A 16,478-nucleotide genomic window follows, 5' to 3' on the forward strand; every position below is an offset into this window, starting at 1 on the left:
TGTCTGGCCAGTTCTCACACCCACACACTGCACTCCTTGCCCTGGTACTTTCCTCTCCACTATTCCCCGTTCCCCAAGCCACAAACTTCCCCAGCCCCATGATCCCAGAGTCCTCCCTGCACATCCCCATGTGACCTCATGCTGCCTAGACTCTCACAAAGTATTTGGCAGCGGTACTCCGCAATCTCGTAATTTCCTGCACCCCAACTTGCAACGAATTATGCGAGGACTCACCTCCACAAAGGCGAAGGCCAGGCCACGCTCCGCCTGCTGAACCTGCAATTGAACCTGCTCCAGACGCTGGCCAAACTGGCGCCAGCTCTCCAACTGGTCCACGTCAGAAGCCGACCCTGCAGAAACACCGGTGCTGGTCTTAGAAGAACCATGCTTTAAATACTCAATATCTTAACCCACGGCAGTATAGTGATAAGGAGCTCTGTAGATTAGGTATCCCAAAGAGAATATACAGTAATCCCTCCTTATAACGAAATTGCTTTTTTCGATTTATCGCTTCTATCGAAGTTCGATGTGGTCCTGACCAAAATGCACACATTTTTAACCTGATTATTCGAAGTGGTACTGATGGCCGACTATGCTTATTATGAAGGCCGCGGCGCCGAAAGCATGCAAGCCTACACAGAGGCGCATGAAGACCCTTGTGTTTCCTCCCCCTTCTCCACCGAGGCGAACGGCAAACTGGGAAAACGGCAAGCAAGAAAACAGAGTAAATGGGTGACAGAGGGCAGAGCACGCAAAGTGCCGCTTCCGATGCCGATGCGCCGACGAGGACAGGAAGCAGCGTCCACGTTCCGACGCTACACATGGCACCCACGGCCGACGCTGCCAGACTCCTGTCGTAATCGGATCAAGGGAGCAATGGAACCCGGAGGAGATCATCCCTTCGGGAGCTCCTGACATGCGCGCCTGTGGCACACTACTTGCATATGTGCGTCGCATAGGAGATTGGGAGTGTTTGCCGAAAGTCGCTTCGATTTACGAGGTTGAGGAAAGTGACCGGCCCAAGTCCGAAATCGCCAAAGTCCACTGTTTTGCAAAACAAGCAAGGCCTATTGGACTGGTTCGAGAAGCTTCTCATGGAAGAAAACGTGTGTCCGCGACCTGAAGGTGAAAGATGGCCAACTGCTTTGCGCACATCAAATTTTCTCTCGCAAGCATGCTTGCCTACCGACGCTCGATTCCCAGAGCTGCAACAATCTCTACAGGAGTGTGTGAAAACATGTTGGCAAAGCCACCGAATATAACTTTGATTTGTTCGCGCTTGTTGATGCGGAGCTTCCTGTTGTTGCTCCTGCCATGGATGCTGCGATTAACCTGGCATGCAGCCAGGGTAAACATGAAGCAACGTCAGAGTGGCACCTTGGGAAACGCCGACGACTGCAAAAACGCGAAACACCCCATTGGTGCTTCGAAACAAAGTGGAGTGCAGCGGCGGTGACAGTGTTGTTGCAGTTCAAGGAGAACTGATGCCCGGATGAAATTATTGGCAAACTCCACTTAATTATTTTTTTACTACGTAAAGCTGTTGCAAGATGTTCATAACCAAGGTTTGTTTGATTCAATATACGGTCAGAGTGTTCCGCAGCGTTTCTGTCCACCTTCAAGGGTGCTGGCATTGTATTTTTAATGCGAAAGCATTAACTGTTTCATGGACAGTTAATGCTTTCATTTGGCGCGGCTTCATCAGCTTTGAAGCCGCGCCAAACAGCACTTTCCCCTGTCCCAATGGAGCGAAGTTAGTCATCTCTAGCAGAAATCTGATGGATAGGCTCCCATTGGCTGGCGCGCGTCATCAAGGAAAAGAGGCTCCCATAGGCCCTCACATGACGTAGTTTCAAGGATCGCTACCAGAGAAGCCCTGTCCATGGCGGCACAGCGCACGCGGTGACCTGGCCGCCGGGAAGAGGTGCGGCGGTGCGGGCCTGGCCACACAGCCCACTTGGGCAAACTCTGGAGAGGCTGCACGGTCGAGCTCAGCGCAGCGCGGCCACTTCACGAGGGCACGCTCTTGGCCGTCTACGCCAGTACACCGCAGACGAACTAAGGGAGTGTAAGAACGACATTCATGCTTTCGCATTCACAACTCATAAGAAGTGCTTAGGTGTCCTCGGACTTTTTGGCTCTATCGCTTTTATCAAATTACTGCTTCTACAAAATTGTTTTTGCCGTCCCGTTGACTTCGTTATAACGAGAGTTTACTGTAGTTGCGAAATTATGGCACCATAGTTTTACTTTTATGAGAATTGTAATTATAGAAACAAAAATATTCGATGTTACTGCCATTAGCTAGCTAAAGATACATTTTTTCGTCAAGGTTGCCTTGCCTGATACAGTCCAGTTAAATATTAAGAGGGTACACTGCCCAGAAAAAAATATGTCTGCAAAAAAAGTTGATTTTGAAAAATGACATAATTTACATCCACCAACATCTAGAGAGTATTCCCAGAAAGTTTAATTAGTTTAGACTGCATAGTTAATTTTTAATAAATTATTTTCTGTCCATCGAAGCTAAAGAAAAGGTAGGGTTTGGAGCACTTTGAACACATTTTTCTCCATTCAACTGTTTGGTATAAATTCCACTTTAGTCAATCTATCACCGGGGACGAATCAAGAACTTCGTTTTTTTGGGGGGGAGGGGCGGAAAATTTGTAAGGATACTATTCTCCCATTCTTTCTTGTGCACCGGCGGGTCCACCCATGTCGAATTGCCCTCTGAGAAGAGGGGAGGGGGGGGGGTCGACTTCGTTTGGGGGGGAAGGGGGGGGGGGGGCGGTTGCTCCTGTCGCCCTCCCCTTGGATCCGCCACTGATCTGTCGGGAGTGTGAGGGATCGACTTCGTTTTTTTTGGGGGGGGGGGGGGGGGGCGGTTGCTCCTGTCGCCCTCCCCTTGGATCTGCCACTGATCTATCGTTTGATAATGGCAATACAGGGAAGGCTCGTTCTTCACTTTTCCTGACTGAAATTTAATAAGGAATGCGGCTATGGAATGTTTTTGTCACTTTACGGATGTCTTTTATAAAAAAAAATATTTTGACATTTTGCCGAAGACACAGAGGACCAAAAAGTTGACCAATTTTACAGAAGAGAAAAGTTATAGAAAGAAATGACTTTTTACAAAAAAAACTTTCCATAGCCGCATCCCCTAGGCATCCTGCTACATATCTAGCGAATAAAAATCTTGAATATTGTGATATGTTTCCGACGACAGATTAACCAAACAATGTTGCTGATAGAGGCTGCTCTAATTTCCTTCCCATTTAACAGACATGAAATTTCGTTATGCACCATCTAGCTTGACCACCAGCCTACCCTGTAAATTACATTAATTTTAAGCCAAGGGTTCAAAAGTTGACCCTTTGAGGGGGTGTTTCCCCTTAAGGGGGGACACTAGCTAGAGGTTGAACTTTTGAACTACACTCAAGTGATCGGAGTGAAATTTGCAGGGGAGATTTAACGTTGGATGTAGGTTTGCTGTGCAAACTTTCAGCTCTCTAGGACAACTTTACATACCTGCATAAGAAGATGTGTCACTCTTCGTTAAGAAATCTGTGATATGCAAATGAAGCTATTGAGCACCATTTTAACTGCTTGAGTATAAAGTGGGGGATGTGGGACTTCGGGCTATCTAGTTTTTATAACTTAAATGTAAATATTTCAGGACGGGTGATTACCTCAAAATATGAGATGCATATCTGTCCTATGTAAATTTTTGAAAACATAGTGTTTTCTCAATGAGGACTCTAATGTAAAACAAAATAAACTAGATAGCCCGATTCCCCAGTAAATTTCAATTCAGAAACATCTCGATTGTAGTATCAGAATAATTTTACCTTCAAACAAAAGATTCCTTCGTATAAAATTTGCAGCAAAAAGTGGAACTGAGAAAAATGCATTCAAACATTGAGCTCCTTTACTTCGTTACTGCCTCTTACTGCCTCACAATGTGTTGAAAATATTTTATATCATGTAACTATTTGGCGCATGGTTATGAAATTTAGTGTAAGGGTGTATAATTAGTTTCTAAAACCGAAAACCTCAAAATTGAAAAATGAATTTTTTCAAAAAATTTTGAAGCTCAGGCCCATGTCCCCCCTTAACAGTTCCAATTATAACAAACAAAATTACTATAACAAACAAAGCAAGAGCCTCACTTTCCGATTAAAAACTGCCACATGCAGGTGCAATTCGAATTATAAAAAAATCCTAATTTATAGTCTGTTACAACTCAAGAAAGTAGGGCGAGGGAAAGGAAGGCTGGGGAGGAGGAAGCAGACAAACCGCTAAATAGAGGAGGTTTCCCCCTCTCCACTCCAGCATTCCATCTGCTTCCTCCTCCCCAGCCTTCCTTTGCCTCGCCCTACTTACTTGAGTTGCAACGGACTATAGCCAACGTATACTGCAACAATTTTGCTTGTGTCACACTAAATGAGTCAAACTCACATCAGCCAGAATAAACGTGTTTCGGGCTCGAAGGCACAAGTCTGTTATCATTGTGCTTTTTCTTTCTACGTTGTACATAAACACCCACCTGAGAGCCGGGACATGGCACACTGCTGGCTGTGACGCATCAGACGAAACAAAGCCTGCCAGTGGCGGCCCGAGAAGCATGTCTGTAGAAATAAAGAAAAAAGAAAGAAAGAAACGACCCCAGCCTTAATCTACATGCGCTGCAAACGAGAATCCAGTTCAATAAGCACTGGAGGCTAAGAACAATGGTTACCACTATCACATGTGCCAGTAAAGCCAAAGGAAGAATGTCATATTTGTGACAAACCTACCGTGACATGAGACAAAAACTTTGCATTAGGTGCCAGGCAGAAGCTTGCGGCAAAGAGCTGCTCAAACTCGTCCCGCAGGGGCATCATCAGGATCTTGACGTCGACAGGTTTGAAGCCTCCCAACAGATCTGTGCTGTCACTTTGTTGGCTCATGTTGAGAACCGTAAGGGAGTTCCCTGGAAAGAAAACCAGGGTAAGGGACCCCAGAACAAGAAAATCACTATCATCCAGATTTAGAAAGAATGGCCACCTCCTGCCAAACAGACACTAATACAGCCTGAAACCATTGTGGCTTCGTTGCTACCTGCCCTTGCCTCATTGTCGTACTAACTGGCCTGATTTGATTAAAAAAAACATCAGGATGCCAAACTTTGCATCATGAAGATCCTTAGCCTTTTCTGGGCACCTTCAGCTAATAGCAAAGCACATCCTGCCATCCTGAACTATTGTGTAAGGATTGTTCTTTTAGGATCCTTCTCACGCACTACTGCACACAGCTCAGCTCTTTAAAGGGACACTGACATCCCCCAAAATATTTTTAAAACTTTTTGTTAGGCGATTTACTATGGTGTCAGAAGACTGACACCATAGTAATACCCAATCAATATTTTGCTTCAGTAACATATATTTTTAATAAAGTAAAAAAATGCAACTGCTCAAAACCGAAGTCGAAACGAAACTGGACTGGGGAGGAAGAAGAAATATAGAGAAAAAGACAGTTGATGGAAGTCACATGGCTGTGCAACTTTTTTTTCCTCAATCAATGAATTTGTGGCTTTTTAGAAGCCACTAAAATTGGGTACAATATTTCTTTTCTATTTTTAATATTGAGTGTGTGCCTTCGATGATCCACAACTTTGATTATCTTTAATGATTGTGTCTAAAGCATAGAAAACGGCCTGTGACCGCAAAGAAGAGAGTGAGCGCAACTCAAACCGGCCGGCTCTCGATCGTCGGTTTTCGGGCGAAAGAAAACGAGTTTTGAGCCGCAAATTGTGTTCTGGGTATTTGGGCTCTCATATGTCATGTACAAATAAAAACCTTAGCGAGTATAAATACCCTGTCAGTGTTTCTTTAAGGCAGTCATACAATGCGCTGCACCTGCACTTTTCCCGGTGAACTTCTCTGAGTAAACGAGCAACTTCCAACTCACCTGTCAGCCGAGCCAAATGCTGCACAGCAGCTGTTTTGCCCACGCCCGTCTCTCCCACCAGTAGAACAGGCTCGCGGTTGGCTACGGCTGCGGCTAGTTGCTCCAGGAGCGCGAGGGCCGGCCTGGTGCCAGCGAACACGCCGCTGTTGGACTCACGGTCGCGGCCCCTTCCTCGCCGAGGAAGCGTCACCCTCCCCACGGTGACCGCCGTCGAATTCTCCAGAATCGTTGGTTTGTGATTGGCGGTGAAATAAAGCACCTGCAATGTGCAACAAGCAGGGGGCACCATTAGTACCTTAAATCAAAGCACACAAGCTCGACGGCACCGAGCACAAGAGCAGCAGAGCAGAGTCCCTGCACGAAGGCAGATGCCGAGTTCCTTGTCACATGTGCTCACCAGTTTGATTAGGCTAGAATGAAGATAGGAAGCAAAGTGCAAGATAAACTGAAGGTAGATATTCGGTGCATATATTTGGACTTCTAAAGTGTTCTCTTTACACAGTTGAATTATTCCTGTCCAGTAAAGACAACAATGCAGGAAACTATGCGCTTTGGGATGAGTTAAGCCTCAATAGCAATTTGCAGGCACTGAGCACCGCGCGAAGATGGGCACGCAAATTAGTACCCGCCCGAAGGCCCTGCAAACACTACTGCTCGGTCCTTTGACGTGATTCTGTCTGGGTGCAATGCAGAACAATAAAACCGAGGTCATTGCATGGAACTTTGAAATTATGTTGGTCAAGATTGTGCTCACACTTAATTTACTGGCAGTATTGTGCCAGTGAAAGCGGTAAAATGTTACACATATATCGAACATTGATATCGTGCCACCTGAGATTCCGACTGCAGGTCAACTGCGGTCGGTTTAGAATGTTGCCGATAGGATGAGCGCAGGGAAGTCACCCACCTGTGCCTTAGGTAGTCCCAGCTTAGCCCCCACTGCCTGTGCTAGGGCCAGTCTCTGCTCGGGTTCTCGTACGCTCTGGCACAAACAGTCCATGGCGTCCTGAAAGGCCTCCTCAGCCACACGAACACCCTCCAGGGTGAACTCACGACCTGTCAGGCGCCTGCATAGCTTCACCAGATCCCTGTCGGGGATGGCAACATGGCAAGACCAGCAATGAGCTCATTCACCAATCATAGCTCTAACACAGCATCCCAATGATGCTCAATGGGACTGTGTGCTGACAACACTACCCATTCTATAGATGCCGCGTTTATTTTGTTACAATCTTTTGATATCAATAAGCACTACGGACAAAAGCTGAATATGACACCCATTGTCCAAAGACATCCTCAGGAGCAGTTATGAGCTGCTGCATAAACCCAATCAATTATGCAATTAATTTTTTTAAAGAATAATAGCACCTGGGAACAAACTAGCCATGTGTGAATAGGAACTTCTTGAGAGAATTGAATGCAAACAAAATAGTTATAACATTAGAACATTTTCAAGTAAAGTAGAATAATTGCGAACATCAAATCAAAAACTCTCAGAAAAATGTAAAGGCAGCATTAGAAAACAAAGCCCTGAGGTCATGATCATGAAAGTTAATCCTCAGAATAAAAGTCACATAGAAAACTGACACCCTACACACTCATTCTAGATATTAATCAAAGGTTCTATTTGCACAATTTTCAGGTAAATAAATGTGGCACTTGCACAAATAAATTTCATTTACATCTGAATTGGGAACCACACTTATACATACAATCTTGTACACCTAGACAATATTGTTGCCTTTGTGAAGATGCTGGGGCAGTTAGGTTGAATTGTGCCTCAGGAATCAGTGTTTCTCTCCACGATTACATACTCAATGAAGTCCGGAAAGTGTGAGTAGTTCCATATTGTGACTTGTACTTGCATGGTAGTGCTATTTTATTTACACAACAAATGTGCCAAAATGTATGCTCATGAAGCCAACTAGAAAAGGTGGTCTTCCCTACGTTCCCTGCCGTGCTATGGGAAAGCATCACCTATGACAGAGTGGCTGGGCGTGTCGCTTCGCCGCGGTGCACCCATGCCACGCAGGAAAGCGCACTCAAAAAGCTAAAAACATTTTAAAATATTTTAGATTAAAATTTTTCTGTACAACTATAAAATTTAAAGGTTGCACTAAGTATGCCAGTGTTTAATAAAAAGAAAATGATTTAGAAATCGTTGACGACACTGCCCTTGCTAATTGCTCACGATGTGTGCGAGAACCCACCTCTGCGAGACAGCGCGACGCACAGGAGAGCCCCTCTCCCGCAGCTGGCAGAGCATGTCCAGCAGGCGCCCAGCCAAGGGTTCCAGTTGAGGCCATTCATGAATGATCATCTGGGAAGGGCCAATACAAAAGAGTGGTGTCATCAGCAGAATGCAGCCCACTCAAAGAAACTGGCTGTGAGCATTAGTTCTTTCATTTGTTTTAACAGATACTTAGTGCCCCACAGTGTATCATTATGCAGAGGGGTACGTAAACTGTAAATGCTCACTTATAACAACAGCTATACTCATGTAAAAAAAAAAAAAATCGTTGTTTAGTTTAAATGTTTGTACCTCAGCAGTTTTACTTGTTCAGAATTGAATGCACACTGCAGAAAGATACTTGAACATACCTTGAGATGCACTTGACATAAAGGTAGAAGTTCTCTCGCTACACAACACTTACATTTCTTTGCCTCATGCTCTGATTTGAAGCACCCCGTAAAGTAGCACTGAACACTTGAAAAACATTTTTTTTAAACACCAGAATGGGACACCATAAGTTCTAAAACAAACTCACCTTCTCCCCGATCAAAAAAAAAAAAGATTTTAGTGCAATATTTACGTTGTGAGATAGGGACGATTCCTAAACATGCATAGATTTCGAGATGTCGACCCTGAAATGGTAGCATGAGTAGGAATCGCTCAAATGTGTCTTGCAACATAATTATTGAGCTAACAAATTTTGTTTGGTGGAAGGGGAGGAGGGGGCGGTGTTTTATTCTGGCAGAAAAAAAAAATGTTTTGGGGAGTTCAGTGTTTTTTTAAGACCCCCATGGAGAGTGCCAGTGAAACAAGAAGTACCACTGCCTCCCAAACGCCAGCCTCTGAACACGCACCTGTTCCATCTCCTCCCTGGATGGGTGGTCCAGGGTGACGCTGGCCCAAAGGGCCTCGGTGGGCAAGAGGCCGCCGCTTCCCCGGTGACCCCCCTCCCTGTGTGTGGCCAGCAGCTGGAACCCAGGGTTGCTGGGCAGGCCGGGCAGGGCCCCATGCTGCAGCACAGGCAGCAGCAGGCTCGATACGTCCGGAGACGCCCGCTCCAGGTCTTCCAGGAGCAGCCAGCAACCCTGTGCATGTCGGGGAGATGGAGAGGAAGAAAAATTATAGTTTAAGTTTCTAGGCCAGATGGCGTAAGCTACCGCCCGTTATTAAAGGGTACAGCTGTTAGCATCCATCCATGGCCACGCTGGGCCCCGGGTGCACTCAGACAACCACTCCGTTCAAGAGGTTCGCATTTCACGGGAACCTGCTGGGGCCCGAATGATGTTCTAAAATTTATTAGTGACTAAAATATTGTGATGTAATGCAACACACGAGTCTGCTACAGCAAAAAATTTTAAAAATGCCACAAGAAAGAGGTATTGTCCAACCTACAAAAACAGGAATGCACACTGTAAAATACCTAATATAACAAAGTGATTTGAATTAACTGCCCTGTTCTTATTTGAGCATTTCTGTAATATTTTATATTCCACGTTTAAGAAGTATAAATAACTTTAGCACTTTATAAATACAAACTTTAATAAAAAAAATAAAAAAGAGCCAAACTTGTTGGCAATTCCAAGTTTCTATGAAACGACTTCGTCGCCATAGTGCACTGCCAGAATGGATTTGAGACACCCGCAGCTTTGGGCGCTAGTACCGACATACTGTTTGGGGGCTATCTTGCAAAAGACAGAAAAGTGCTGTGGCACACTTTTCTTTTGCTCACAATCCCCAAGGCAAGACAGCCCCATGCATGCGCACGGAACGGCCACAGCAGCCTGTCTTCTCTTTACCTTCTCCGTTCCGCAGGAGTATTACGAAATCTGCACTATGAGTTTACTTTCAATATTGCCTAATGATACTGTCCTCTTTTCGGTACCATGTGCCTGAGTCCCTATGCTTATCGAATGGCTTGGGACAATGCACTCGCAGCGAACACTTGAGAAAAGTGTCCATATTACTTTTTAACTGCAAAAGATTGCAAGCCATATACAAGACCTTAAAAAAATTTGTAAAAAAAATAAAACAAAAAAAAAACACAACAATACAACAACAGTGACAATGCATTACAAACTAAACTAATACAAAACTCTATTTGATTGCTGTTTGACATTACTGGTAAATAATTTTGTAGCACCAAAATATTCCAGGCTGTGAAAGCATTGGGATGTAGAGATTTCATTGGAAATGCCGGAGCCTCATTATACTGCAATTGTGGACAAGAGGAATGGAAGGGCAGTAATGTTTGAATGGCATGAGTAATGTGTATGTGCTTGGAAGATGGCAAGAAAAAATTGCCCCCCCCCTTGTGATGCCAAGAACAAAATGGCACAAGAAGTGGGGTGACTCCCCTTCCCCCTCTCACCAGCCTGAGGGCCCTTGCGAGGGGTCCCTCCCTCCAGGAGAAGCGTCCGGCCACCCCAGAGCAGACGTATCCACCGACGAGGGTGTGGGCATCTGCTTGGTCCCCCAGCTGGACGCTGAGCAGCGGCCGGCCCAGCCGGGCTGCCAGGTCCCCCACCAGGGTCGTCTTGCCAGACCCCACGGGCCCCCGCACAAGGGTGGGACGCCCCCGGGAGACGCACTCGGCCAGCGACCTTAGGGCGCGCTCTGCTGAGGGAGGGCGCCACCGCTGTGGGGGGGGGGGAGCAAAGAGCCTAGATTTAAGAGGGAGAGCAACTCGAACCACGGAGAGCGCTTACAATGCGCAGATTGGTTGCAAGTGTGCACGTGCCGTGTTGATGAAGGGAAAGGAGGAAAGTAGACAGAGTAGCCAAGACACTCATAGACGACAAACACTTGTGACTCCTCCTTGCAGCTTGTATTGCAAACGCGACCCGTATACCACATGACCTTGATCGAGCAGCCCGAAACTCAGTAATTTAGTTACACTAGAAGGCTGTCGCGCGAGACATAGCCGGTGCGATAGCTAGCCCCACGGCGTGTGACACTATTTTATCGGTTTGACTGCCTAGTGCTTCGAATAAATGCTTCGCATTTATAAAGCAAAGAATGGGAATTTCATTTTGTTTACATATGCTGGGTTTTGCAAAAAGTGCACTTCTGAGATGAGCAACCCTTTTCATCTTCAAGCACCCCCCCCCCCCCCCCCTTTACTTTACTTTACCACTTAATTAGCAAAACAGACAGGGAAAGGATTATTTCTTGAAAAAAGATGATCCATTTAGTTGCGCTTGCACGAGGCTGTACACAGACATCATAAACCTCTAAAGTTATTCAATAAAAGCCTGTGTAAGCAATAGTTGCCTTAAAGTCAAATTTGGGGGTTTTACGTGCCAAACCAACCACGGGCATCTGGCACGCCCCAGCGGAGGACTGAGGATTAATTTCGACCACCTGGGGATCTTTTGACGTGCAACCGAAAGCTCGATTACACGGCGTCTTCTCCGCAATAAGCCTCCGTCAGATTGCGGGCACCTCGGCCGGGATTCGAACCCGCCACATGGGGATCCGTAGGCCGACGCTCTCGCCTCGGAGCCACCGAGGCGGCAATAGTTGCCTTAGAACACGACATATCACACACGGGCCCGATGTTGCATTGATGAGACAAGAGGTCCCTTGCCAACGGCTTCAGTTTTGATGTCAATATTGTTGCACAGGGTGCAATGAACACTAACCACGGTACGTATGGTGTGACAACAATCTTAGACTTTGCAATTTGAACGACTAAGCCACATACCTTCAGCATCTCACTCTGAAGAATATCTTCGTCATAAAAGGCTTTCAATGAGGGATGCAAGCTGCACCAGTGTTCTAAATGAATGCATAGGGCTTTTGAAGGAGCCAAATTTATGAAGAAGTGCAAGTGCATGTTTTGCTCGACCCCACGACTCCTCACAAACATCATTATGTAACTAGTAAAGTGAACAACTTGAACAAAAGTATATAAGACACAATACATGTAGAGCATTTAAGTGAGGATGATTTCTGCTAATGACACATTACAAATACTTAATAAGCCCTACTGCAAGTCGGTCATTTCATGCTATGTCTCCCTAGTGCAGTGTCTCAGCAAGTGCACCTGATGAAGGGCTTTGTCCAGTGGCTTGCTGCCTGCAGTTAAGCTCCGGGGCAGCAGCAGTCCGGAAATACAGGCCACGCCGGCACTCAGGTCGGAGTGGGTCCAGAGAAGGCCGGGGGACTCCGAGCAGGGGGGCCAAGTGGGGGGTCGCAGAGAAGCCAGGGCAACTTCCGTGGCCAGCCTGGTGTCACGAGCAGAGCCCCGATCCAAAAAGTCACAACTCAAATTGCCTACGTCAAGATTGTCAGGATTCTCGAGGCTTCAGCCATGAAGCTTTTTCAAGAAAATATTTTTCTGAAGACCCAGGCTTGTTGCAAACAAACGATTTCGACTGAATGTGACGAACTAAAAATTAAGGTGTGTTGCTCGCATTCATTGTGAGACACACTGTCACTGACCTGGTCTCTTCTTTATGGAAGTTACTTGCTGAAAACAAGCTGCGTTAAGGCACAAAAGGCTTCTTTCAAGTTTGTAGGGGAAAAGACAAAAGCACATAGTAAGGGTATGAGCCAGGTGATTATACACGAACTCATCTCTGTTACGTCACTGCGCGGTGGTGGCGCGTCGGACGCACTTCCGGTCCGGGGCTGTGGGCGGAAGTGCCCATGTGAGACGTGTATTCCTACGTTGTTTTGAAAGAAACCAGACAAAAACCTGCCTTCTCGTCAAAATGCTACGACTGGGGCTGTACAAAAAGAGTAGAGAAAGATTCGAAGGTCAGTTTTCATGCGCTCGGTTCGTTTGAGAATGTGGATATGTGCCGTGAAAAGGGAAAACCGGACGCCGTCGGACCTCGATTGCTTGGACGGGAATCACTTTGGGTTGAATTCACGGATACTTCTGGCCATCAGATTTATTTGTTTTCTTCCAACATGAAAGCCGGAAAACCGTCAAGTTGTACGGACCACCTGTGGACTACGTTCAGTGCGTCTTCAAGGTCAAACGGTCTCCTGATCGTTCCAACTGTCGTCTGCTCTTTTAAAGGACACCGGCCCGTAGACCAAACGTGGGCCCGGTGCTTGCGATAAGAAATAAGTGCAGGCTTCAAAAGACTTAAGTTTGAAGGTTGGTAAGCAGGCTCGACGTAAACAGTAGACACAAGGAGATGTTGATCATTGTTACCAGTGGCCATCACCGACTTGTTATGCCTGATTCACTAGGTTAGATTCTGCTTGCGAGTTTCAGTATCGACGTCGACCATCTCAGCTACAGTTCACGCTTTTGCAGTCCGAACGACGTCGCTACTGAAAATTGCGAGCGAAATCTCGTCATGTGAATCAGGCTTTAGCGTACATTCTGCGGTGTCCACGCGGAATGAATCGCCGCATGTCAGATTATTCACGCGAAGTTTTGCGGTGTAACGAGCCTCGTTAATTTCGCTGATGCCGCTCAAGTAGTCAGACATCGTTAGGAGGACGTAGAATCAACAATTCCAACGCGAAAAAAAAGCGCGGGGACTCACACCGACGCCGCCAACATCGCATTTCAATGGTTTGTTTATGGGCGACGGCGAGCTTCTTGCCCACACCCCCATCGCGCATGCGCGGCGCCGGTGGCGTCCGCTAGGGGCGCTCCGGGCGCTCCGGTTTGTTTGTAAACATGAGTTGGTGTATACTGTCCTGATGAAAAAGAGGCTTTAGGCAAAGCTGGTCAACACATATGTGAACGGTCCGAGCAGAATAAGGGGCACTCACCGTAGTTCAGTTTCCAAGCCCTGATCCTTGGGTAATGTGCTGAGCAGCAGAGCATGGTGAGCGGGGGCAGGCAGGGACAGCAACAAAAACAGGCACTGTGAAGCATACCTGTATACCCAGTGCAAGGGAGGCTATGTTCAAAGATGCTTCCACTAGACAAGACCTCCCACAATCTCAATGCTGCACGCTTCGTAAACACGACGCGGCTGAACCCCCACTGTTCGATCCCTGTTGTGGAGCAGTGTTACTTACTACAAATGCCACAAAAAAGCATGGGGAAAAAATTATAATGCTAAAAACATGAGAACTCGAAAAAGCGAGGAAAGCAAGCCTTGGGTATAGAACTCAGTAGTAGCAATCACATCAGTTGCGCTCTAATTGGTTCCTCCTTCTACACTGCTGTACAGCCAGTGTATGCTACCTCAATCAATCTGCAAGTATGGCTGTCTTCAAACACATACTGCAAATGCGGTGCACTACACTGGTTGTGCACTTTCTGCACTGGTGTACACCAGTGCAACTAAATTGAACGAGCATGAGATCACATCGTCGAAATTGGTCACTCCAAAAAGAATATCGCACGTCCAAGTGTCCGAACATCCCACAGCTGCTACCCAAAATAAGTGGAGATCCACATGGCAACAGCGCAATCCACACACACGGGAAGGTAGTCCTGTAGTTGACAAAAGGATGTTTGCTGTTTTAAAAACAAAACAATCTTTATCACCCCAATTAAAAAAATACTAAACGAAGGACCTTGTCTGAAATGACCGTCCTGCTGCCAAACTGGTCACCGCAGGTCTCGAGCTGCTCGGTCCGAGCTCGTGTCTTTCTGTTCCTTGAGCGCCGCGCATGGCATGCGGTGATGCGTCGCATCTGCATGACTTGTTGCGCCAGACATGAGGCTGCCTACTGCCTGGATGCTACTGTCAGTCTGGAAACACCTGCAATACTGACCAGCGGACAGGTCCCGAAGAATGCTGAAGCAGGGGCAACAACGGACTCCAGTCCCACCGTGACCTCAGCTGCTGAGGCCAGGCACTGAGCAGTTGAAGACAGCAGCCCACAACATCGAGCGGCGTTTCGACGCGAGGGCGTTTGGCAGCAGGGGCTTCACAGTGGCCTTCTCCCGGCATTCCTTCGAGCAGGGCCGGCAGGCAGCCTTGATCCTTGAGGTAGGCTTCCGCGAAGTGGGCAGCTGCAGGAAATCTGGCCGCTAGACGACCCAAAACGAGACACAGTCGCTTGCGATGGCGCGGATGGCGTGCACAGCGGTCCAGCAACTCGGGCAGCAATGGGCAGCACAGCTGGGCCACCAAGTCGGCAGTGGAGTCGCCACGGAGGAGCAGTTGTGACAACTGGTCCAGAAGACTTGCTCTGGTGGATGGGCTCCAGTTCTGCAAGCAACAGCCGTTGGAGGTTGGATTTGCCGGTCAGCAATTACTGACCAAGTAGTATATAATTTACCGGGCACTTCTTAAAGGCTGACGAACAAGCAGAAAGGAGGAAACCCCTTCTTTTCGCGGGGAGTAGCTTCCGGTCCCGCCTCTTCCGGTTGAGGAGGAGGCAAGGGCCCCTCTACCTCATTGGGCAAGAGAGAGAAAGGGAATGGAGGGAAGAACATTGGGGAAGGGTTTTCTGCCCGGCAGAATGCGCTGCCTGCACGTCAGCCTTAAAGAACGTTGATTCAGCGGGGAAGCACGGAAGGTCTTATTTATGTAGCATGATGCTGGGGTAGCACACCACTGTTCGCCACTCTTGCTCTGAAATGCTCCAGCACATCAGTAAGTTTACCAATTAAATACGTTAGCTGTGACCCCGCGAAAATGTGGGGGGAGAGGTGGAAGTGATCAGGCTTCTGGAAGACGAAGCAACGTGTTGTCAAGTGCGATCAAGGGTGATTCCATGTGACCGAACATCTTCCATGACCGACAATCGATCTGGTGTACCTGCGAAACCTGTTGATTGACCTGTGCCCAATCATTATAATAAAGTTTCTGCGAGTTTATTTACCTTTTGCGAGAGCCATTGCCGGAGTTCCTGCGGTGGCTTTCGGCTTTGCTCGCACAGCAAGGCAACGGCGTTGTAAAGATCGTAGTTTGACAGCGACCAAACGTCCGTTTCACCAGGGCAGGCGATCATCGTAGAAGACCCGGCGATGTCGTTTTTAGGGTAAAACGTCCCGCCACAAACGCCAGCGCATATTTATACGACTCCGAAAGTTTGCCGTCGTGGTCACCAGTCAGTGGACATAAACGCACGTGTATGCAAGCGAGCGGCTTGGCAGCTTATACAGCACGGACCTGCTCATAATCTCCGCTAAAGGGAAAAGTTCTGAAATGAGAAAGCTTTTGTACAAAAAACTTCCGCTATGTGACGCTAACTACGTATGAATCAATTTGACGTTGATATAAATCACGATGGTACAAATAAAAATGGTGGTAAATAGGCAGAGTGTTTATTTTTTTATAAAATTACAATCATAAAAATTAAACTATAAACTATTAAAAATAAAAATGCAATAAATAGTTAAAACACACAAACTAGGTAGCGCTAA

At 46.9% G+C, this 16,478-nt stretch overlaps 1 protein-coding gene across 1 annotated transcript in view; it reads right to left on the minus strand.

Annotated features, from left to right (window-relative positions):
• LOC8031001 (midasin) overlaps window positions 1–16,206 on the minus strand; it is a 122,024-nt gene extending 105,818 nt beyond the window's left edge. The window contains exons 1-12 of the mRNA XM_040222376.3: window positions 15,935–16,206; window positions 14,879–15,318; window positions 13,922–14,029; window positions 12,228–12,408; window positions 10,551–10,817; window positions 9,037–9,267; window positions 8,160–8,269; window positions 6,857–7,037; window positions 5,950–6,208; window positions 4,797–4,972; window positions 4,547–4,628; window positions 235–350 (exon numbers count right to left, since the gene is read on the minus strand). Of these exons, the coding sequence (XP_040078310.2) occupies window positions 235–350; window positions 4,547–4,628; window positions 4,797–4,972; window positions 5,950–6,208; window positions 6,857–7,037; window positions 8,160–8,269; window positions 9,037–9,267; window positions 10,551–10,817; window positions 12,228–12,408; window positions 13,922–14,029; window positions 14,879–15,318; window positions 15,935–16,063 (2,280 nt within the window). The 5' untranslated portion in view covers window positions 16,064–16,206. The remainder of the gene's footprint in view (window positions 1–234; window positions 351–4,546; window positions 4,629–4,796; window positions 4,973–5,949; window positions 6,209–6,856; window positions 7,038–8,159; window positions 8,270–9,036; window positions 9,268–10,550; window positions 10,818–12,227; window positions 12,409–13,921; window positions 14,030–14,878; window positions 15,319–15,934) is intronic.
• Window positions 16,207–16,478: the final 272 nt, after the last annotated feature.

The sequence above is a fragment of the Ixodes scapularis genome, unplaced genomic scaffold (genome assembly GCF_016920785.2).
Source record: "Ixodes scapularis isolate PalLabHiFi unplaced genomic scaffold, ASM1692078v2 PGA_scaffold2__306_contigs__length_199485367, whole genome shotgun sequence".
In the NCBI taxonomy this organism is placed as follows: domain Eukaryota; kingdom Metazoa; phylum Arthropoda; class Arachnida; order Ixodida; family Ixodidae; genus Ixodes; species Ixodes scapularis.